The sequence below is a fragment of the Xenopus laevis genome, chromosome 9_10L (genome assembly GCF_017654675.1).
Source record: "Xenopus laevis strain J_2021 chromosome 9_10L, Xenopus_laevis_v10.1, whole genome shotgun sequence".
NCBI classification, from domain to species: domain Eukaryota; kingdom Metazoa; phylum Chordata; class Amphibia; order Anura; family Pipidae; genus Xenopus; species Xenopus laevis.
The window spans coordinates 54,394,567-54,417,455 of NC_054387.1; the positions used below are offsets into that span (position 1 = coordinate 54,394,567).

Below are 22,889 nucleotides of genomic sequence, written 5' to 3' on the forward strand. Positions count from 1 at the left end.
GTCTGGATTCTGGGTGCGTGACCTTGTGAGGGTCTTGTATGCGGTAATGGAGCCTTTGCCAAGCCAAATAATGCTGCCACAGCAGAGTCTGGTCAATACAATATCTAATAGAATTCAGTCACAAGCAACTGGACATTTAGTGTTTTTATTCCCCCTTGAAAATGTTTCACCGCTCATCCAAGTGGCTTCTTCCGTTCTGAAGAAGCCACTCGCATCAGTGGTGATACGTTTTCAAAGGGGGAAAAAAAAAAACTTTAAATGTCCAGTTGCCTTTGACTAAATTCTACTAGATACTGTAAATTTCATGTCCTGGAAAAATGAGAATCTTCATAGACCGAGTCTGGTCAAGTTTCTGGGGAGCAGATCTCTACATTGAATGTGTTGTTGTGTTTTCATGTTTGGGGACCAGCCTATACAGTAAGTAAAACGGTTATGATGGGTATATAGTGACCGCCACTCTCTGCCTGTACAAATAAGAGGCACAGCATGGCCAAGATAGGAGGTCCCTGTTGGCTGGGCATTCTGCATGCAGTAACTGTGCCAGGATTGTACATGGTGGGAATGCAGCCGCTGCCTGGCAGAGGAAAGGGAGGCTGCACTTTGATTAGTGCATAGAGTTGCTATTCATTATTGTGTGCTGCTTAACTCCTTGGGTGCCATGGCAGGGATGACCCAACCGCAGGAAGGAAAAGGCTTAAGAGCTCTGTGGTTACAGTAGAGAGCCTTGTGTGCTTATTAACCCATTCATATCCCTGCTGAGTGATGAATGACTAAATGACCAAGCGGAAGCTTGGAAATCTTACTGAGCAGGGATCAACAATCTGTTTGTCTTTAGCCGTTGGGCAGCCTTTGGACCATGTGGGTTACTGGGTATTATAGGTCAGCTACAGCTGGATGGCCACACCTTGCATATTCTGGTTACAAATTTCTGTGAATACCGAAAGTTAATTGCAATGTTGCTTAAGTGTGGGGAAGTTTGTAGAAATACACTCTAAAAAGTTTCAGTGCCTGTAGGAATACTCTCCGTAGGCGCTTCCCTCGCTGTACTGCTGGCACCTCTGTGGGAGCTACCCTCAACGTACTACTAAGACAATTGTGGGAGCTACCCTCAACACACTACTAAGACTTTGGGTGCTGCCCTCAACGTTCTACTGGAACCTGTGTGGGAGCTCAGCGCACTGCATAGATTGCCGGCTCTATTGGCTTCAGCCAGTGCCTGAATATTACATAGGGCTGATAACTCTCCCAGGAATGCAGGGTTCTGCTATAGCTGAGAGTACTGATCCAAGAGGGTAGTCTAAGCAGCAGGTCATTTTATTGGCACAAATGAGAGTTCCAGCTCAATAAAAAGCCAGTTCTACATGTGATGTTGGTGCCTACATTATGTACCGCTATGCACACAGTGCCTGTATCAATATGAAGGAAAGTTGTTAATGGGAGTTGCGGGACTTTTTTTTTTTTTAGCACATACAAAACTATATCTCGTAAGCGCAGACCTCTGAGATTTGGATTATGTTGTAGCGCTATAAGCCTGCTCACTAGCCCATCTTGGTTGCCTTCTTACACCCAATACTCAAGTTAGGGCAGTGCACACCATATCTGCTGCTTTCCTACAATCAGAGCTCAATGGCTTTTTCCTGCCAATGACTGCCCTTGTTCTCTTCTGCCTTATTTATAACAGCAGTGTGTTAAAGGGGCTGTTCCCTTTTATATTAAAGATGTAGAAAGATCTTATAAGTCATTCTGAATTGAGAAAGCCAGCCGGATGACAGGTGAAACATCTTCAAGAAAAAACACAGCAAATCCCATTGATTTGACTTATTTCTACAGATATACAATGACCTGGATGAATGAGAATCTTCACAAACACTTTTACATTCATTTTTAGTATAATGTCGAGAACGATAACTGAGGCAATTTGCACTTTATTATTTATGGTTTTTGAGTTTACGTTTTTATTCAGCACCTCTCTAGTTTGCAATTTCAGCAATCTGTTTGTTAAGTCCACATTAACCTAGCAACAGTGCACTGATTTGAATAAGAGAATGGAATATGAAAAGGAGAGGGCCTGAATTGAAAGAAGAGTAATAAAAAGTAACGATACATTTGTAGCTTTATAGAACATTTTATTTGGGGTCACTGACACTGGCTGGAAATCATGTAATTATTAAAAAAAAGGCCAATTGAAAATTTGCTTACAATTAGCCATTCTATAACCTACTAACAGTTGATTTAAAAGTATCGTTTTTTGAGGGTAAGTAAGTGATGTATGCCAGCCACCCATATTCTCCAACACAGATGCCCAAGAACCAATTGCACATTGTTTATAATGGTAACAATATGGGGGAGTAACGGCTTCTTTCGTTTATGAAAAATAAATCCTATAAAAAAACAATATGGGGAAATGACTAATTACTAATAAGTTTTGTCTCATTCACAGTTCTGTGCGCTAAAAATCTGGTGAAAAAGGATTTCTTCAGTGAGTATTACAGTGTCTCATTGGCTTATTCCCATGGCAATAGTGACTGTCCCTGTATCTTATTTATCTTGTCACTTGGATGCTTTGACTCAGGAGAATGGGCAGTTTCTCCCCACCAGGTAATGGTGTGGACCCAATAGTAGTTGTATGCTCATTATAAATGGGAGAGAATGGGTCATATTAGTTCAATAGGTAAAAGGTGGGTCTTGAATGGTCACGTTGCTACATGACTCTCCTAATTAATTATTAAAGGGGCAGTTGCTTTATCTCTACCCTTTTCTCTTGCTTTTACTGCAGGACTCCCGGATCCCTTTGCCAAGGTGGTTGTGGATGGGTCGGGGCAGTGCCACTCTACCGACACCGTGAAGAACACATTGGACCCAAAATGGAACCAGCATTATGACCTGTGAGTGAAAGTTTTAATTTTTTTTGTGTTAGTGGAGGCATGTATAGGATTGGTAGATGGATGTCAGCCTATTACACTGTATATCAGGGCTCCAGCTGTTGGTAAAATATAAACCCCAGATAGATGGTGGGAGTTGGTTACATAGAGCTGCAGAACTGTACACCTCTACCAAGTTGAACTTTCATTTTATAGACATCGGGGTGCCCCCTGCTGTTATACCTAAGTAAAGGCGTGCTGCTTTTATTATGCAATGCTGTCTTTAGGAATTAAGTTCACATGACTACTTAACACATTATTGCGGTCACTGAATATACTTGCACAGAGCAGAGTAAAAGAATGGAGCCTTTTCACTAATACTGTGTTCTAGATCCAGCCTTGCGACCAATGGATTTATTTTATTCCTGGGTGCTGTGTGTAAAGGTGGATCTGTCACTGTATTCATTCCCACTGCAATTGTAGCACACTGGTTTTAGGACTATTGTGGTGCTTTTCTTGGTAATTAGATGCTAACATAAGTAATTAACCTGTGTTGTATTGGCTCTTATAATGCTCTGAGGTCAGTCTAAGTATTCCCCATAATAGTGGGCTCAAGAACCAAGATATTTAATAATTAAACATGCACCTCATCTCCTGAGAGATTGCCCCCTTAATATTCAGTTTCTTAGAAGCTGATTACAATGTGCTGGTAATAGAGACGGCCACACCTTATCCCCACCCTGTATTATACCAGAATCCAAGTTCTGTCTTTGGTTTATAGAGACTCCTGTACCTTCTTGTCCCCTTGTTGTTTTCCACTAGCATCCATTTTATCCCTTTAGAGCAGTGGTCTCCAACTAGTGGCTTGTGAGAAACATGTTGTTCTCAGTGGCCTCAAAGAAGTTGCTAAGTTTTCGTTGCATAAAATCAACGTGTACAGCAAAACTGAGCAACCTGTAGGCTGCCAGCACACATAGGGCTACCAAAAGCCAATAGCAGCCCTTTTTTGGCACCCCCTGGAAGTATTTTCATGCTTGTGTTGCTCCCCAGCTCTCTTTACTTTTGAATGTGACTCACGGGTAAAAAAAAGTTTGGGTCCCCCTGCTTTAGAGCCTCCTGAGCATAGGATTGGTAGTTGGACATAGGAATAGACTGGAACAGCACCACGAAAATGTGTAGATTCAAATGCCTTCATTGCACACTTAGAGCACCTTAGCAGTGTTGCAGGCCATGTTTGGCCTTTTATCTAGCTGTATTGAGAGTTGGAGATCAGCCTTAAACTTTATATCCGCTCCCCAGCTGCTGTTTACATATAAACTCCAAATGAAGTAAGAGCTACAGTACTGTACAGAATAGAGTCCCTGGGACCACCATTAAGGAGAACCCTCATTATGCAGGCAATGGGGTGCCTTAAGTGCTGGGATGTACTTAAGCAAAGGTGTGATTTATATGCTTTATAGATACTCCTGTGCCTCCTTGTCCCTTTATTGTTTCTCAAACATAAATCCTCCGACTTCTCAGTTCATAGTACAGGTATGTGATGCGTTATCCAGGAAGCTCCTGAACTTACTGAAAGGCCACCTCCAATAGACTCCAAATTTTAAAAAATTATTTCCTTTTTTTCTGTAATAATGAAACCATACTGTGTACTTGATTTGAGCTAAGATATAATTATTGGAAGAACAACCATCTTGTTGGGTTTATTTAATGTTTACATGATGATCTAGTAGATTTCAGGTATGAAGATCCAAATTACAGAAAGGTCCATTATCTGGAAAACCCCAGGCTCAAGCATTCTGGATAACAGGTCCCATACCTGTACCTCTGACTCTAAGAGCACAGCATACAAGGCATTTAATCACTGCCAAAGCTCAGCAATTTTAAAGCTATATGAATATGGTGTCTGCTTTTGGGAACAAACAAAAGAACTAATGGCTAAAAAGCTGGCGCATTACCCTATTGACCAGCCAAGCCTGTCACTGCCAACATTAATGAGGATACTGTTCAAGTTTGGGTCTAAATCTATAACTAAGTCTATGTGGCGTTTAATTTTATTTATTAAAGAAACTAGAAACATTCCTTAAAGGAGACATTTTATGTAAAAAACAAGAATGTACCAGAAATGTCGTTTAAAAGTCGTGTTTCTGGTTACTTTATTGAAAATTTCAGCAAAAACCCTACTAGTCCCACCCATCTGTTCCACTTCCTGCTGCCTCCTTTCCCAGGCTGTGCAGGGGAGCTCGCAGCACACCACTTTAGTATAGGAACCAATCAGCAGCTAGGCTGGCCTGATGGGGAACTGTCTGTCTTTTCTTGTAGGCCTGCAGGGCTTTGACTGGCTTTCCCCCTCCTGCTCTGCTTCTGGCAGGGACCATTAGGACACGCCCACCCCTCATTTGAAACTCGTACAGGGAACATATCGGATCTATAGGGAGATCCAATAAAGGGGCCTTTTTTAAAGATAATATTAATGTATGGGCAAAAGTAAAAACAGCACCATATTGTCTTTAAACTTAAAGTTTAAACAAAAAATTAAGTCCTAAAGATTATAATTGCTCAGCTGGACTTCATACTAGTGAAACAACTACGTGTGCATATTGTCCATGGGGCACAAACTGATGAGTTTGGCACTAGTTGTTACTTTAAGGTCGAAGGCCAAGAGCACATTGGGCTGGACACATATGCAGCGCTTTGTTTTTCTGAAATTGCCTCAAAATTAAACTTCCAGCGACTTGTATGTTTTACTACCAGTGATTCACTTTTTTGCCGGTGGGATAGCATTTGTAGGAGATTAGTTGCCCACAGAAGAGTAGATTTGTTGTGGGCGACTAATCTTTTCATGTGTCATTGCCCTTAGATATGGGGAAGTTTTCTGCTCTTGGGATGTGTCCTTTGTGTGGGTTTGCTATTTATATCTTCAGAAAAGGCGATCGATATCCATCGTGCAGCGCTCGATTTCTCCTCCCTGCCTTCCTTATAGGAGATAGCCAGACAGGAGAATTCGAGCGCCGCACGATGGATCGTCGCCCTGACGCCTTTTCTGAAGAGGAGCAGAAGCGGAGTTTCGGTAAGTTATTTCTTAATAAAGGCTTTGCGATTTTAACGTTTAATTTGTCTTAGTATACATTGAAAAGAAAACACCAACAATTTTTTTTTTTTTTTAAATGTGATGTTACTGGTCCTTTAAGTGGAGGGCAGTGTTTATTGTCTCCTTGTACTTATTGTGCCTTGGCCTATTCATGCAGAGTTGACTGAGCCCCAGGAAAGAAGAGTAAGATTAACTCTGCGTGTCTTCCCATTGTTCCAGTACAAGCCATAGACAAAGCTCTGTTTAACAAAGGCACAGATCACCCAGTGCATTGTCTTCAAAAGTAGAGAGCCCAGCCCACTCTACAGACCAGTTTTGCTGGTTCGAATGATAAGGGTACTGGTACACAAGGAGATTAGCTGCCTGCTTGAGGTAGCAAACATTTATCTACTGCAAATGCTTTCCCTTGGCAATAATGTAAATCATTGGTAGGAAAACATGTGCAGTGCTGTGTTTTCCAACTTTGCCTTGTAAGGAACCTTTTGGCAACTTTGGAGAAACAAAGCACTGCGTATAGTTTCTCACCGCTGATTTACATTATTGCTGGTGGGAAAGCATCTGCCGATTAGTCGCCCACTGTAGCGAAGATTTAGGACAGGCGACTAGTCTCCTCGTGTGCCAATACACTAACAGGCTGGGGCTCAGACTTCACTGTAGGTAGAAACACCGGGTTAATTCATTACTAGTAATCTGCCTAATTATATAGGGCAAAGTGTCTTAATTATGTGGGACTAGAGGCCTGAAAATCACATATTACAAGGATGGGATCAGTATCCATGGGTGGACGGTGTGTTCCCTCTCACCTATGCATTTATGCTCACACAAATCTCCCACTCCTATTAAAAAACTGGAAATAAATTTCAGTACCAATAGAATCTATTAGATTATCTGTAGAAGAGCAATGTGTCTGTTCATTCAGTGGTGTTCTGGGTCTTTATCAGGTTCCCTCAGGGCTCTTCAGGTCAGGGGAAAATTCACCCTCTGTCCTTGCCCTGCTGTGATTACAAAGCAGACCTGCCAATTATAGAATCACTTTATTTTCGGCTGCTCGGTGGCACAACTGTGCGACTGGTTGAGCATTTGCTCTGAGATTTGCTCAAAAGAGTTTATGTTGTGTACAAGCAGCATGTAGTTCTCCCCCTTGTGCTCTAGGATTATTGTACAAGTGTGATCACTACACAGCCCATGGCTCTGCTTCCTTTGGCTGCTTGCAACTCACATTTCATTTCTTTTAACAGCTTCCTTACAGACCCACCACAAGTTCTCTCGTAGGAGCAGGGTGGCTTTGCAAGTGCCAATAAACTCTGTATTGTTTACTGAGCTTGCTCAGGACACCGTTAAATCCTGTGTGTCAACTTGGCACACTGCAGCCACTTCCAACTGTACCATGTTGTTCTTGCATTGCTCCATCGCATGCTCTAAGCCAGGGATCCCCAACCTTTACAACCCGTGAGCAACATTCAGAAGTAAAAGGAGTTGGGGAGCAACACAAGCATGAAAAATGTTTCTGGAGTACCAAATAAGGGCTGTGATTGGTCATTTAGTAGCCCCTATGTGGATTGTCAACCTACGTTGAGGCTCTGTTTGGCAGTGCACCTGGTTTTAATGCAATAAAACTCACCTCCAAGCCTGGAATTCAAAAATAAGCACCTGCTTTGAGGCCCCTGGGAGCAACATCCAAGGGGTTGGAGAGCAACATGTTGCTCGCGAGCTACTGGTTGGGGATCACTGCTCTAAGCTTATCATTTATATTTTTTAAATAAACTTGTACATTGCCAGTCTGAGCTGTTCATGTACCACACAGTTTAGGGGATACTTTTTTAGATCAGTAGCATTGGGGTTTTCCCCGAAGAAAGGGACATCCAGGAGGAGTCTCTTTAGTCCTAAAATCAGACATTTCACCTTTATGGTGCATCAGCTCTCTGTACTTTCCTGTCTCTTCCCTAACAAGTGTCTCCTCTTTGCCTCCCTTAGCTACATTGGCAAATCAGACTCCATTACCATCAGTGTTTGGAACCACAAGAAGATCCACAAAAAACAGGGGGCTGGTTTCCTAGGCTGTGTGCGGCTTCTGTCAAATGCAATTAATCGACTCAAGGACACTGGCTGTGAGTATGGGTGTACACTACTTCCCCTGCATCAAGTCTCCATGTAGCCTGAGGAATGCAACATGCCATCTTCCACGCATATGTATAATAACAAATATACATGGAAGGAATGTCTTGGGGACACAAAAGCCTTTATCCTCATTGTGTCCTGTCTAAAGGGGGCAATATGGTGGGAGACGTGACTGTTCTTTGATCGGGCTGGCCAAAAAATTTTGATGGGACGCCTTAGAAGGCACCCAAACATCGCCCATTGTGACGTCTATGGCCATGTTAAGTGAAACAATATGGCAGCTCATACCCACATGTATAAAAATAACTATACAAAGATGAAATGTTCTGGGCAAACAACACGCTATACCCTATATATGTATATATTAGCCTATACCACCACAACTTCTGATACAGGCCACCATTGCACACTGAATCGCTGTAACCAAACTCTTGTGTCTTGTCTTTTCCAGACCAGAGACTCGACCTATGCAAACTTGGTCCCAATGACAATGACACTGTGCGAGGACAAATTGTGGGTGAGTTAATATTCTGGGAATTTTACTCTGACAGACAGGCTGTGATTTAATGGGGCATTGGGGGGGGAATCACAAACCCAGACATTTTATTTCATTCAATTTGATTTGAAGTCACATAGGAGTTTTCCATTTAATTATAGCCCTCTGTAGTCATGTACTGTACAATCATTTTGTATGCCCCTTTATATGGGAAGAGTGATTGGCTGGGCAATGTTGTTCTTTAACTATCCTTAGTTCAGAATGACTGCAGGGTATTTTTTGCTCCAGTTCCTGACCTGGCCAGTTTGAGGGAACTGATGCCAAAATTGTCCCTTTCTGTGCAGCCAGCAAAGTCCGTGACACTGAAATGGGACACCATTCATGATGTGCATGATGTATTTAGTATACAATCCATTTAGTTAATGATTTATTCCCAGGGAATCCATGCACACAGTGTCACTTCAGTACCCTTAGGCTAATGTGCCAGTGACTCATTTACTGTTTTGTCTACACAGCCTTTTCCCAGTGAGAAGTTCAGTAAAGGAACAACGGGGTCACCTTCTTTCTTTTCTGTGATAGGAAATGGGGGCAACATGCACATGCTACATTTACCTGCTATTGTTTTGGGGGTGACAAAACACCCTTATTTACTGTGGTTCCAAATAGCTTTAATTCTGAGATCCAGAAATAAAATAGTGTGTCACATGCACTTTAAATATGCCAGGCGGAGCAGTGCCATTGGTGGGAAGAGTTGTGAGTGACCGCACCAAATCTTGTTGTCCCTAAATTTCATGCACTCTGTGTGTCCGAGGCCTAGCACAGACAACAGTGACACATGTTCAGGCATTTGATTGCAGGAAGTTAATGTGTAAATGTCTGTTGTGCCCTTGCAGTAAGTCTTCAGTCAAGAGACCGGATAGGCAGTGGTGGGCAAGTGGTGGACTGCAGTCGGCTTTTCGACAACGACCTACCTGATGGGTAAGCGATAAATAAGTTTGTCAGGGCATATTGCCATAGGCATTGAGACAGGGGAGTATGGGAACTGACTGACGCTTGCTTATTTGTCCCTGCTTCCTAACTTGAACCGCCATGTACATGGGATTTTTGGCTTTGATTAGTCCAGATACACATTTTGGAGAGATATTAACCCAAAAAAATATTTTTGCCTAAAAAAAACAAATCATTCTTAGCAACTTTGCAATATACAGCCATTATACAAGTTCTATGGGTTTTAAGTTACAGTAGAACCCCCATTTTACATCTTTCAGGGGACCAGTAAAAAATGATGTAAAATTCGGGAAAATGTAAAAACGCACTAAAAAAGTACTAAAAGGTTATAAGCCCAGGAGTCTAAGCATTGCAGCGTTAATGTTACACTATGGTGGTGGTGGTGGTGGTGGGGGGCATGTGCAAGGTCTCTCTGTCAGTCACATACACATACATCTAAAACAATAAGCGATTGGTACAAGTGGCAAAATATACATCTGGTTAGTATTTTAAACCTCTTTATTTCGCAAATAATTACATTCATAGAGAAAAAGAGCATCAGGACAAATTTTTGATGTAAGATCTGGGAAAACATTACTTAAAATCAGGGAAATGCACCCATTGAAATGCATTATAAATTGGTGGGACCACAAATAAAAAATGTAAAATGTGGGAAAACTTAAAATCAGGGTACTTAAAATAGAGATTTCATTGTATTTTTTATATATAATGCTATTAAAAGCAGTGTTTGTCCCTTTCTATTCTCTGCCCCGGTGGCTCAGACTGTTGATACAATGTAACCTGTCTTGGGGAACTAAGCGTTTTGCAACATTGTTTAAAAAGTAACAACCAGGATTTAGGCAAATGCTGCTTTCAATAATCCAAACAACTCTAAAAGCAATGACAATTTTGAATTAATGTATCTTGGAAAGTTGCTTAGAATTGTTTTCTTTTAATTGGCAAATTTTTATTTTGGAGTTGACTTGCCCTTTAAAGGAGAACTAAAGCTTAACTGAAGATGTAGGCTAGAAATGTTGTATATTATGTTTTGGGTTTCTGTACCAGCCCAAGGCAACCACAGCCCTTTAGTGGTAAAGATCGGTGTCTCCAAAGATGCCCCAGTAGCTCCCCATCTTCTTTTCTGCTGATTCACTGCACATTCTCTGTTCTGCTGTCACTTACTGAGCTAAGGGATATACTCACAATATGCAATACACATAGAATATACATGTCACAATATAAGGCTGAATAATAATTAATACAGATAATTACTACATGACAGCACAGACACCAGTGCAACTGGCATCAGAATTTAATGACCAGCCTTGAAGTATCATCTTATATTACAGGCCAACCTCATTTTCTGCTTGATAATTTGTGACAACCCCCAAGCTTAGCTTCTCAACAATTGCTCAGAGCCCACTGAGAATGTGAGTGTTGCAGACACTTTCCAAGATGGAGACCCCCTTATTTGAAGTCCTGGATCATTGTGGCTATTGAGATGCTGCAACTTTAGGCTGGTGCAATAAGTTCAATATGTAAAATGTTATTTTTAGCCATATTCATTTCTAGGGTTTAGTTCTCCTTTGAGATGAGTGATTTGGCAACTCTTGGACACTGCAATTACAGACCTCTTTTTCTATACAATTTTGATTTGTGTGGTTATTGTATGCTAAGAACATTCACAAATGTCCCTTTTTTTCTGCACTTTAGCTGGGAAGAAAGGAGAACTGCATCTGGCCGCATCCAGTACCTGAATCACATCACAAGAACAACACAGTGGGAACGCCCAACACGGTAATGCCTTACAGTTTATGCAATATTCTTTTTGTGTTATGCTGTTTTTGGGAATGTCATTTGCAGACTCCATTTTCCCATGCTGCTGCTTCTTCCAGAACAGGGAAATGTTACTAGAGGTTACTACTTGTTGACAATGTGCTGATATCACTGTCTCCTATCCATAGGCCTGCATCGGAATACTCCAGCCCTGGCCGACCACTCAGCTGTTTTGTGGATGAGAATACACCAATAACTGGCACCAATGGTGCTACCTGCGGGCAAACCTCAGACCCCCGCATTACAGAGAGACGAGTTCGGTCCCAACGGCACAGGAATTACATGAGCAGAACGCACTTACATACTCCTCCAGACCTACCTGAAGGATATGGTGAGCTGGAGAGAAATGTTACTCAGACCATCATTTATTACTGGCAAAGTAGTAATTGGCCACACTGCCCCTTTTGGCTTCTTTCTATCTTCTTTTCACTAGTAGAAATCTCTCTGGCTTGTACACATTAATAGGGTGGTTCACCTTTAGTTATGGTAACTTTTGGTATGTTATGCTAATGCTAAACAACTTTTCAATTAGCCTTCATTTCTTTCTTTTTTTTATAGTTTTTGAATTATTTGCCTCCTGACTTTTTTTTCTAGTTTCAAATGCGGTTAATTTGCTCCATCTTAAAAAATGTCTTTAAGGCTACACATTTATTGTTATTGCTACTTTTGATTACTCATATTTTTATTAAGGTCCTCCCCTATTCACATTGTAGTATTTTATTCAAATGAATGCATGGTTTCTAGGTTAGTTTGGACCCTAGCAACCAGGTTGCTGAAATTGCAAACTTGGAGAGCTGCTGAATACAAAACGTAACTCAAAAACCACAAATAATAAAAAAATACAAACTATTTTGCAAATTGTCTCCGAATATCACTCTCTACATCATATTAAAAGTTACCTTAAAGGTGAACCACCCCTTTAATATCCAGGCTATAACAGTGACAGGCAGAAAGTGTTTTGCGTTTAGGCACAGACCAATTACCTAGACACAGGCTTGTCCAGTTACCGATTTGAATTCCCTTTACAATTTACTGTCACTTTTCCCTGGGAGAATGAATGAATAATTTTATTGCCTTTTGCTTTCATCTACAGAGCAAAGGACTACACAGCAAGGGCAGGTATATTTCCTGCATACGCAGACAGGGGTCAGCACGTGGCATGATCCTCGAGTTCCTAGGTAAGGTGATTTGCCTTTGCTGTTTGGTTAGGATTCCATTCTGCTAAGTTGGAAGGAATTCATATGTCAAGGTTTTTATTAAAGGTACACTTTCCTTGTTTCCAAATCCCAAGTGTTGAAAATCTATGAAAACCCCGGGTCTTATACTAAATTTAAAAAAAAAAAATATTGCATGCCTGTTAGGCTGGAAAATGGATTACAGTCTTAGGACATTGCCATAATACAGGTGTGGGACCTGTTATTCAGAATGCCTGGGGAATTCTTGATAATTTATCTTTCTGTAATTTAGATCTCCATGTATTGTCTATTAGAAAATCACATAAACATTAAATAAACCCAATAGGCTGGTTTTGCCTTTAATAAGGATTAATTATATCTTAGTTGGGATCAAGTACAAGGTACTGTTTTATTATTGCAGAGAAAAAGGAAATCATTTTTATAAATCTGGATTATTTGGATAAAATGGAGTCTTTGGGAGACGGCCTTTCCGTAATGCGGAGCTTTCTGGATAACAGATCCCATACTTGTATATAACCCGGGCATCACTGCCCAATGGTCCCTTAACTATACTCCCCTCCAGTCCGCTTACTGTACCTAAAGATGTGGGACCATTTCCCTTTCAGATGTGTAGGGGCAAAGGGTAGAAACCAACAACTATGATTTTCAGCAGCAGTATTTACCCTGGCCTGTAGCAGTATTGCTGCTGGTATGGCCAAATTTATATCAGATAATAGACATAGATGGACCATGCCATAAATGCCTTGGGACCCAATAAAAAACATGAACCACCTTTAAAAGACTGAACTGGATGAGGGTGATTTGAATTTTTTTATCTTTTAAGTTTTAAAAACGAAGTAGTTTAAATTTGCTTCCAAAGGCCTTGAATGACTTTTTTTGTGTCAGAAAAGTTATTGTGTGCTTGGTAATAACAAGGCATTTGGCACTTTTGCCTTTGAGTTCCTTCTCTGATGCAAGAAGGATCAGGGAAATTACTGAATAAGTGGGTACTTGCCAAAATCTAAAGTAAGGCGAGCACTCTTTTTATAGAAAGTTATTTTTGTGGGTGCAAAGGAAAACAGAACATGCCGTTTTCCTTAGGTCAGTTATGACCAAAATGGAACAAAACACACATTCTTAAATAGCCTAATTCACACCTTAATAAATTTAGCACACCATGTTATATGGAAAAGCAAAAAAAATGATTTAATATGCTTAAAACATGTATATAGCATATACATACCATACACGTAAAAGGAGTTTTTCCAAAACGTTGTGGTTTCTCACCTTTTTGCACAACATGTCTGTTTAACATATTTGCTAATTTGCTCTGTGAATACTGGTGGAATGTACAATATATGCTATTGATGTGACTATAGATATATTTCTGATATATTGTTTTAAGCATATTGGAAAACATTTTTTGCATATACACTGTACCATGATGTGCTAAATTTACTAAAATGTGCATTCGGCTATTTTAGAACTGGTGGGTAGTGTCGCTAGAAAAGAAGGCAGAACTGCCTTAGTGATACCCCTACAGATGGGAACATTCAGTTAGGCATTAGCATTATGGCCTTGCCTTTGCATCCAGAACAAGATTCATTCCAAACACAGAAATTCCTCTCCTATCTGGCTGTTGTTCTTGGCTGCAGAGTGTGGGTTGAGCCGGGTCCTCCGAGCAAGCTTTAAGTAAAATATGCTGGTTATGTGCTAATTATGCTTTGTGTTTCTTTCTTATGGCATGCACCTCTTCCAGCCGAGCAGCTTGTGTTTCAGAAAGAGTACCGTGTCTCTCAGTTGGCACATTCTGCTTACGGAACGGCAAGGCCACATTCCGAGGAAGACTTTTCTCCCTCCCACTAATCTGTTGTTTGTTTTTCAGGGATCTTAGCAACATCAACTGCGAAGAGTTAGGTCCTCTCCCTCCAGGCTGGGAAATCCGCAATACTGCAACAGGGCGGGTGTATTTTGTGGATCATAACAACCGGACAACCCAATTTACTGACCCCAGGCTCTCTGCAAACTTGCATCTCGTTTTAAAGTAAGTGTATTACCCCCCAAGTTCCCATTATGTCAGGTAGCAGGAATTTCTTCTCTGCTTATAAAAGGATTTTCATTGGAAACAACAAAAACCCTCAACAACTCAACCAGATGACATAAATCAGAGGTTTGTGGGAAATCATGGAAGAGACACAAGGGCATCATTTGCATGTTTCTCAGATCACTTGATATCCTACAACCCATTGCTAATTTGCTTACCCATGCTGACCAGACTACATGAGGATCTGTATTACAGGCAGCTTTTCCTTGGTTTTCTTTCTCCCTACAAACCTGGCATAGTCTGATGTCATAGCTGGGAAGATGTCACTTTTTTCTATTCTTGTGCACTCGCTGCGCAAACCTTAATGAGACATCATGATAATTTAGTGGCTTACTTAAATGCAGAGAGGAATGTGGCAGTTATATAGATCTTTTTTGTCTGGGCAATCTGAAGTTTGGGTTTGGTGGGGGGGGGGGTCTTGCTCCAAAGGTGTTGAGTTCCTTTCTGCTTGTGCTACTTTTAGATTTAAGCTTGTGCTAACAGCTATTTCTCTAGCTGCCTTCCAGTCCGTACATTAGGGTTTTGTCTTCATTTACCACTGAAGGCAGGGCAGAAAACTGATGAGTCCGCAATATAGAAGAAATTCTGCTAGACACAGGGCTGCTTGACTTGATAAGGCCTTCCAAGTGGTTTTAATGGCCCCCTGCATGTCCAAAATCTCCACACAACCCTTTATATGACATGTTTTATAATATTGCCGCCCATTATCATGTAATATAATGGTTAATTGGTCCCTATTGTGATTGTGTCCTTCAGTTGCCATCTGGAGTTTGCATCCATTCCTTGTTTGTTTCTTCCTTCTCATCACACCAGTTCCTCCACAGGAACACTTCAGAGTGTTGGTCCTATTGGCCAGTATTGAACCTAAAACTCCTCAAAACCTTCCTTCGGCCAGCTCTTTTCAAAATTAGTGTTTGTGTTCAGTAAATTGGCTTAAACCAGAATTTCTCGTGGGATTAGACATCCAGGACCCCATTTTCCCTCCCCATCAGAAATTCTTGAGGTTTGCTTACCACTTTCAATTCTGTGGCCCTTCTGTATTCCGGACTAATAAACGCACCTCGGGTCTTTGCCAAGGTGTTGGCAATGGTAGCCATGCTATGGGTTCTCTTTTGCTCTCCGTTTACGGCGCCTAAAGGAACTTGACTCAAGTGATAACTACTCTAAACAACCTCAGGTGGACCAACACACACTGCAAAATCCAATCTGATTCCCAATCAAAGACACTGAATTTGATTTTCCCCTTATAAGGGGAATATACTGGCGTATATTTATTAAGCAGCATTTTAAAGACTTCCCATTTTTGTTCCATGTTTAACGCTGTGAAAAGCATTTCCCACTTAATATGTTGCAGAGATGCCATTATACTGTCAAAGTTTGCACATCTGAAATTTAGTGTTTTAGTTACTCCCTTATAGAATTGCTTCTGCAACAGAATCACAAATTCTAAATGCTCACCCACACAAATGTTAGAGATGAGTTCAGTATTATTATTTGTTACAAGGTCCAAAAGAGAGTTATTCCTTTCAAGATTCTCAATTGACCGCAGTGTTGCAATTGGTTGCTCTAGTGCTCTAACTCGAGCCTCCAAAGTGGCAATTTGCTCACAACCACCACAGAGGTAAGCATTTTGGATCTCTTGTTCCAAATCTGCATACATATGACAGATTGAGTCAGACCTTCAATCTTGCTAGCACTCATTATCCCAGTTACAGATCAAAACAGAAATAATTTTTTAAAAAAAATAGGGTTTAGAACAAACGTTTGACCTAGTTTGAAACTCTGGTGTTTGTAACTAATCAAACCCCACCCACTCAAACTGAGGGAAAACTAACTGCAAAGTAAAGCAGGTTGTGACAAACTCGCTGTAAGCACATTAGCACACCAAACTTTGCTATTTAGCACCTAATAAAGAAAAAAAACTATAAAAAATGAAACCACAGTATTTAAATATAAAACCTTACTATAAAATAGCAGTTAATAGCAAATACTTATACTTTTCAGTTGATTTGTTTGCTTTTAGTTGCTTTTTCCAGTCAGCAGCTTGTTCCAGTCCTTAACAACTGAGAGGACAAATATCTGAGTCGCCAGCAATTAGACCTGGCATATTGGTCACTATGGCAGGGCATATTTCTAACCATTCAGAAAGGTGGGGCACTTCAGAGGCAGAACTTATCGCTTCAAGGGCAAATTGCAAAGTCCCCAGTTTATGTACTGCTGCTGCGTTCTCTGGCTTTTTTGATGCTCTCTTTTAAATCCAATTTTTTTTTCATCCGGGTGTGGGACACGTGGCCTCTCTCTTTGGTAGTGATCTTCTCTGAATTACTCTGCATTTGATATACCAGTTTATGTACGTAGCTTTAAGTTGGAGGTTTTTTTTTTCTCCTTTCATTGTTTTTCATAACTGGAGTCTTCTGGTGGTGGTCTGGGTATATAGCAGCAGAGGGAGGAGTTGACTTCTTCCTTAGTAAGTGTCCTGCCTCCTGGTGGTGGATGCTATACCCATTGATTTCTGTGTCCACTTTCCTCTTGCAAGCCTATTGAGGAAAGCTAGTGCATGCATGGTAGGGCTAGGAAAAGGAACCTACAAGTATAACCTGGTATTCATCCACTCAGACCTCCAAGGAAATGACCTGCCAGTAAATTGGAATCCCCTAATCTTAAAGTTACAACAAATACCCCCCCCCCCATGACAGAACAAAGTCCTCTGCTGCCCATGAAGCCAAACAGTCTGCTCTCATACAGCGTCACTTGATTGCTAGACTTGCTACACTGCTGCATATGTACCTATACATCTGGGCAAAGGTCATCGATTATATAGGACTTTTAACCTTTGCTACTGGGGAAAGCTACTCTGCAGAGAATGGTTTATCAGTTGCTTAAAAGCAAAGTTGTTACAGGTAGCAAGATCTTATGTTGCACTCAAGCAAAAAATCCTCATATCTTTGTTTCTACTTCCTGAAAAGTCTTGCTTTTTTAATTGGTTAACCTCTTAAATGCCAGATTGAGGGCTTAGGGTAAATACAAGGGTAACCACAGCAGGGGGAAACTTGGGTTTCCAGGCTTTGGGGTCCCACGCTATTCATATAATGCAGATATGAGAAATACCAGGCAAAACATCAATATAGCAGTTAGTTGGCTAGTCTTATTACTAACTAGGAGATAACTAGGCTTATGGAGCTGCATTGGTACCAGGTTTACTGTGTAGGGTAAATTAATGTGTGCGTTTAATATAAGACGGGATAATAAGGTTAGAACTGCAGAGCCCCCACACTTAAGGTAGTTTTATCAGTATGACTTTAAATCAGGGACAGCTGACCTGGAACTTTGCAGTATACTGGAGTCAAACCAGTCAATTAACCTTGCTTAAAACATTGTACTTACATCCCCTTTTCTTATCTGCAGTCGTCAGAACCAGCAGTTAAAGGAGCAGCAGCCACCGCAGGTGGTGCCCCTGTGCCAGCTTCCGGACGAGGTTGATAGTCTGACTGTCCCGCGTTACAAGAGGGACCTGGTACATAAGCTCAAGATACTCCGACAAGAACTGTCCCAGCAGCAGCCCCAGGCTGGCCACTGCCGCATTGAGGTGTGTCGGGAAGAGATCTTTGAGGTAAGTTAAATTTATGCCTGTGAGGGACCTATCTGGACTGTATTTTCCTTTAATAAATAGCACTGAGACTGGGCAAATGATGGAGAGAGAGAGAGGTCTTTTTTTTTTTTTTTTTTTACAGGAATCTTACCGGCAAGTGATGAAGATGAGACCAAAGGATCTTTGGAAAAGACTAATGATAAAATTCCGTGGGGAAGAAGGCCTTGATTACGGAGGAGTTGCCAGGTAAACTTTCTCCATTTGCAATTAGTGACAAGAAGTTAGTATTGCAAAATATATACTTTGCTTTTTCCCTGCAAGCTTAATTTTAATACCAGTTTGAGTATGTACCTGTGTTTTTGGCATGTCCGTTTTGACCATACTTCTCTTTGTTTCCAAGGGAGTGGCTCTACCTGCTGTCCCATGAAATGTTGAATCCGTATTACGGTCTTTTCCAGTATTCCCGAGATGATATTTATACTTTACAAATAAATCCAGATTCTGCCGTGAACCCGGTAAGAATACAGAAAGGGATGCTATTGTCATTTCATTTGTTCCCGTTTAAATAAGGTTGTTTCATGTTACACATACTTTTATGAAGTCATGTCTTGATTCTAATATTTCTTTCCTATGCTGACACAGTAGATATATCGTTTTTAATGTCTATGCTCTGTTGTCTAAATCCCACTCATGTAGAATTAAATGCCAATTGGTAGATGTGAAAGAAGTGGCATAACTACTAGTAATTGCAAGTGTCTACTCTGATAGGAGGCATTTCTGTAAAATACTTCACTTTCCCTCTGCTCAGAATAACACACAGCCCTTCCTGCATCTGCATACCAGGTGTGGGGCTTGATAAAGTTTCTGCCATCTCATTGCCTTTCATTTGTAGGTTATTAAGAGAGATGAGGATTGCTAATTCAGCATCAGATGAAGATCCCTGTATCAAACCACATTCACTGTACCCCAGGCATAAATCCCAGTCCCTCGGCCACTATATACCTTTGATTGCTTTTCTTCCATTAGTGTTTCTGTAATAAAAATAGTAAACTCACCAAGCCCAGTTTGCCTCCCTCTCCCCTCAATTAATCTCTCTCACTGTAAAGGAAATTATTCACTCCTCTACCCCTTTTAAACTAACTTTCAATATATACCAAAACCTGATGCTATCAGGTCCAAAACCATTTAAATCAGCAAAGGAATAGCGGTCCTCTCAAATTCCCGAACTCACCTTTCATGATTGGGAAGAGGCGACTGACAATATCTATAATATCCTTATTTTGATAAGGGACAGGTTTTTCCAATAAAAAACTTTCCATCACCTATATGTGACACCTGTGAAATTGCACAAGTACCCAGTGACTCCTGCCCTAGATGTGGTATTGCCTTCACTGACTTTTTTCATTTGATTTGATCCTGTCCCCAATCCTACCGATTTTGGTCAGTGGTAGTAGAATTTCTAGAAAACATCTTGGCCTTTCCTAAAGTGGTCAGTCCAGCAACATGCTTAATCCTGCTAAAAAACTCAATTTTTCCCATGCCAAGAAAACTGTAGCTATGAATTGAATGGGCACCACAACTCCTATATTGAAGGCCTGGAAGCAACTAGTCAACAAACAGATCCCAATGTATTAATTAACATACGAAAACAGAGGCTATCATGCCAAATTTGATATGGTCTGGGGCCCCTGGTGTGACCTTGAGGGTCACACCTGGTTAGCAACTGCTTTACTACTTCCATATAGAACACGGATGACTTTAATATGGACCCCTTTACTGTTATTCCTTTACAGGAAAGAAACTAGCAGGTGATCTGGTATTCTATCAGCTGTGAGGGATACAAAACAGAGCTATGTAATCTGCCCAACTGCACATGTGACCCAGAAACTTTTATTTCTCTTTTTTTTTTCCAATTGCATTGATTTCTTTTCCCTTAATTTTTGTTCTTTGTTTTTTCGATTTAAAAATAATAAAGATAAAAAAAAAAGTAAGAGCTGAATATGCAGGCCCCCCCCTGCTTTGCTGATACAAAATTCTATAAAGGGGTTAATACTTTCATACTTTAGTTTCAATCATTAATATGACTATTCTTATTGTCTGGTCATACTAAACTTTATTTGGCCCTTTATTGTTGTCTCATTATTATGTGCTGTGGCCCATTATGATAAACAAGGGGACTAGAGGATTCATGTGCAAGTTAGAGGACTGATGCAAAATTTGTAGAGGTTAGAGCAGGGGTCCCCAAACTTTTTTACCCATAAGCAACATTCAAATGTAAAAAGAGTTGGGGAGCAACACAAGCATGATAAATTTTCCTGGGTGGTTCCAAATAAGGGCTGTGATTGGCCATTTGGTAGTCCCTATGTGGACTGGCAGATACAGGAGGCTCTGCTTGGCAGTACATCTGGTTTTTATACAACCAAAACTTGCCTCCAAGCCTGGAATTCAATAATAAGCACCTGCTTTGAGACCACTGGGAGCAACATCCAAGGGGTTGGGGTTCAACATGTTGCTCATGAGCTACTGGTTGGGGATCACTGGGTTAGAGAGTCACATCTAGAAGCCTTTCACTCTGCATCACTATAAATGGAGCTATGTGTTTTTGTTCCCAGGAGCACTTGTCCTATTTCCATTTTGTGGGCCGGATCATGGGAATGGCTGTGTTTCACGGGCACTACATAGATGGGGGCTTCACCCTACCTTTTTATAAGCAGCTGCTTGGAAAACCCATTACGTTAGATGATATGGAGTCTGTAGATCCTGATCTTCACAACAGCCTTGTCTGGATCCTGTAAGTAAGCTTGATGCCCATCTCTGGGGGTGCTACTGTGCCCCTTCCTCTGGCTTTAAATAATTAAGAGAAATGGGTGTACTTGGGTTCTCTCTGTGCCCAGAACTTTAACATCCATTACTTTCCTCGATTCTACCCGTTTCCCACACCTGACACTGCTATGTTTTTCTTGGGATCCTTAGAGAGAATGACATAACTGGAGTGTTGGATCACACATTTTGTGTGGAACACAACGCCTATGGTGAACTAATCCAGCATGAGTTGAAACCCAGCGGCAAAAGCATGCCAGTCACAGAGGAAACAAAAAAGGAATATGTCAGGTAAAAGCCTTGTTTTATATACAGTGTTGTATTAAATAGGGAATGTTGTGGTGGATTTGTTACTTTGATAAAGCAGGTTCTTATTGAAGCCTGCCCAGTCTCTGTCTTGACCAATACACACTCACCGTTGTTTTGTTTTCTAAAGCAACACTGTCCTACATTTCAGTATAAGGTCATGGGTGTGAGTTGCTAATGATCCAAATGTAAAAGTGATTTTAGCCTCCATCCTGGGCAGCCATAGTGCCAATTTAAAGAAATGTGTGTCAACTTCAGAGAATTCTCCATGCGGAGCAATGCCATTCTGGTACAGACAATGTTAACTTAAGTCTTTATTTCAGGCTCTATGTGAACTGGAGGTTTTTACGGGGGATAGAAGCACAGTTTCTTGCTCTGCAGAAGGGATTTAATGAAGTTATTCCCCAGCATTTGCTGAAAGCATTTGATGAAAAGGAACTAGAGGTTAGTGTGTTCGCCATTAGGCAAAAGAAAAGGTTTGGCTCATGCATCATGGAGGGAAGGTCTGTATGTCACACATAACTGCCCTGCCCAGCGTTTTGGTCAGTACCAAACCCACCAACACATGTAGGAACGGGCAGGAAATTCTTTCTCCCTTGGTTAGACTGGTCTTTGTCTTTTATTGTTATAAACTAAAATCAAATGTTTTCTCAGTAATATGTTCATTTAAAATATTATAGTTTAATAAGCCGCTGACATTTTTGGAAATATTTATACAATATTTTTATCCTATTATTGGAATCCACCACTATACCTATTGCACTGACGGAAAGTGACTGTTAATACCACCTTCTCCCACCTGCATATGAGGGTACCATCCTGTACCTATTGCACTGGGAGGAACTTTGTATCCCCACTCCTCTCCCACTTGAACAGAATGTACCTACCCCATATGCCCAGGGAACCCACTGTATCTACTGCACTGGGAGGAAGTGTGTATTCCCACCCCTCTCCCACCTGCACAGAAAGTACCTACCCCAGATACCCAGGGAACCCACTGTACCTACTGCACTGGGAGGAACTGTGTATCCCCACCCCTCTCCCACCTGCACAGTAAGTACCTACCCCAGATACCCAGGAACCCACTGTACCTACTGCACTGGGAGGAACTGTGTATCCCCACCCCTCTCCCACCTGCACAGAAAGTACCTACCCCAGATACCCAGGGAACCCACTGTACCTTCTGCACTGGGAGGAAGTGACTGTGTTTTTGATTTGGCTTTGGGTCTGAGGATAACCTTACCCCATGGTGCTGCAGACAATCTAATTTCCAATATCTTGTTGCATCCAGCTGATTATCTGTGGTCTGGGGAAGATTGATGTAAATGACTGGAAGTCGAACACACGATTAAAACACTGCACTTCTGACAGCAACATTGTGAAATGGTTCTGGAAAGCAGTGGAGTCATTTGATGAGGAGAGAAGGGCCCGTCTGCTGCAGTTTGTCACTGGCTCCTCGCGTGTCCCCCTCCAGGGGTTTAAAGCATTACAAGGTACATATTGGGAAGC

The 22,889-nt window shown here is 41.2% G+C and overlaps 1 protein-coding gene across 3 annotated transcripts in view; it reads left to right on the plus strand.

Annotated features, from left to right (window-relative positions):
* The window catches only part of LOC108701209 (E3 ubiquitin-protein ligase SMURF2-like), a 46,805-nt gene that overhangs the window by 18,122 nt on the left and 5,794 nt on the right, over nucleotides 1-22,889 (plus strand). Inside the window, exons 2-17 of one of the 3 annotated variants that reach the window (XM_041577384.1) lie at nucleotides 2,441-2,479; nucleotides 2,774-2,885; nucleotides 7,924-8,057; nucleotides 8,519-8,584; nucleotides 9,457-9,541; nucleotides 11,264-11,347; nucleotides 11,515-11,717; nucleotides 12,480-12,564; nucleotides 14,447-14,605; nucleotides 18,071-18,275; nucleotides 18,397-18,500; nucleotides 18,655-18,769; nucleotides 20,867-21,045; nucleotides 21,228-21,365; nucleotides 21,704-21,824; nucleotides 22,672-22,873. In XM_041577384.1, the coding sequence (XP_041433318.1) occupies nucleotides 2,441-2,479; nucleotides 2,774-2,885; nucleotides 7,924-8,057; nucleotides 8,519-8,584; nucleotides 9,457-9,541; nucleotides 11,264-11,347; nucleotides 11,515-11,717; nucleotides 12,480-12,564; nucleotides 14,447-14,605; nucleotides 18,071-18,275; nucleotides 18,397-18,500; nucleotides 18,655-18,769; nucleotides 20,867-21,045; nucleotides 21,228-21,365; nucleotides 21,704-21,824; nucleotides 22,672-22,873 (2,031 nt within the window). The remainder of the gene's footprint in view (nucleotides 1-2,440; nucleotides 2,480-2,773; nucleotides 2,886-7,923; nucleotides 8,058-8,518; nucleotides 8,585-9,456; nucleotides 9,542-11,263; nucleotides 11,348-11,514; nucleotides 11,718-12,479; nucleotides 12,565-14,446; nucleotides 14,606-18,070; nucleotides 18,276-18,396; nucleotides 18,501-18,654; nucleotides 18,770-20,866; nucleotides 21,046-21,227; nucleotides 21,366-21,703; nucleotides 21,825-22,671; nucleotides 22,874-22,889) is intronic. The other 2 variants (XM_018235532.2, XM_041577385.1) reach the window with 2 other exon arrangements.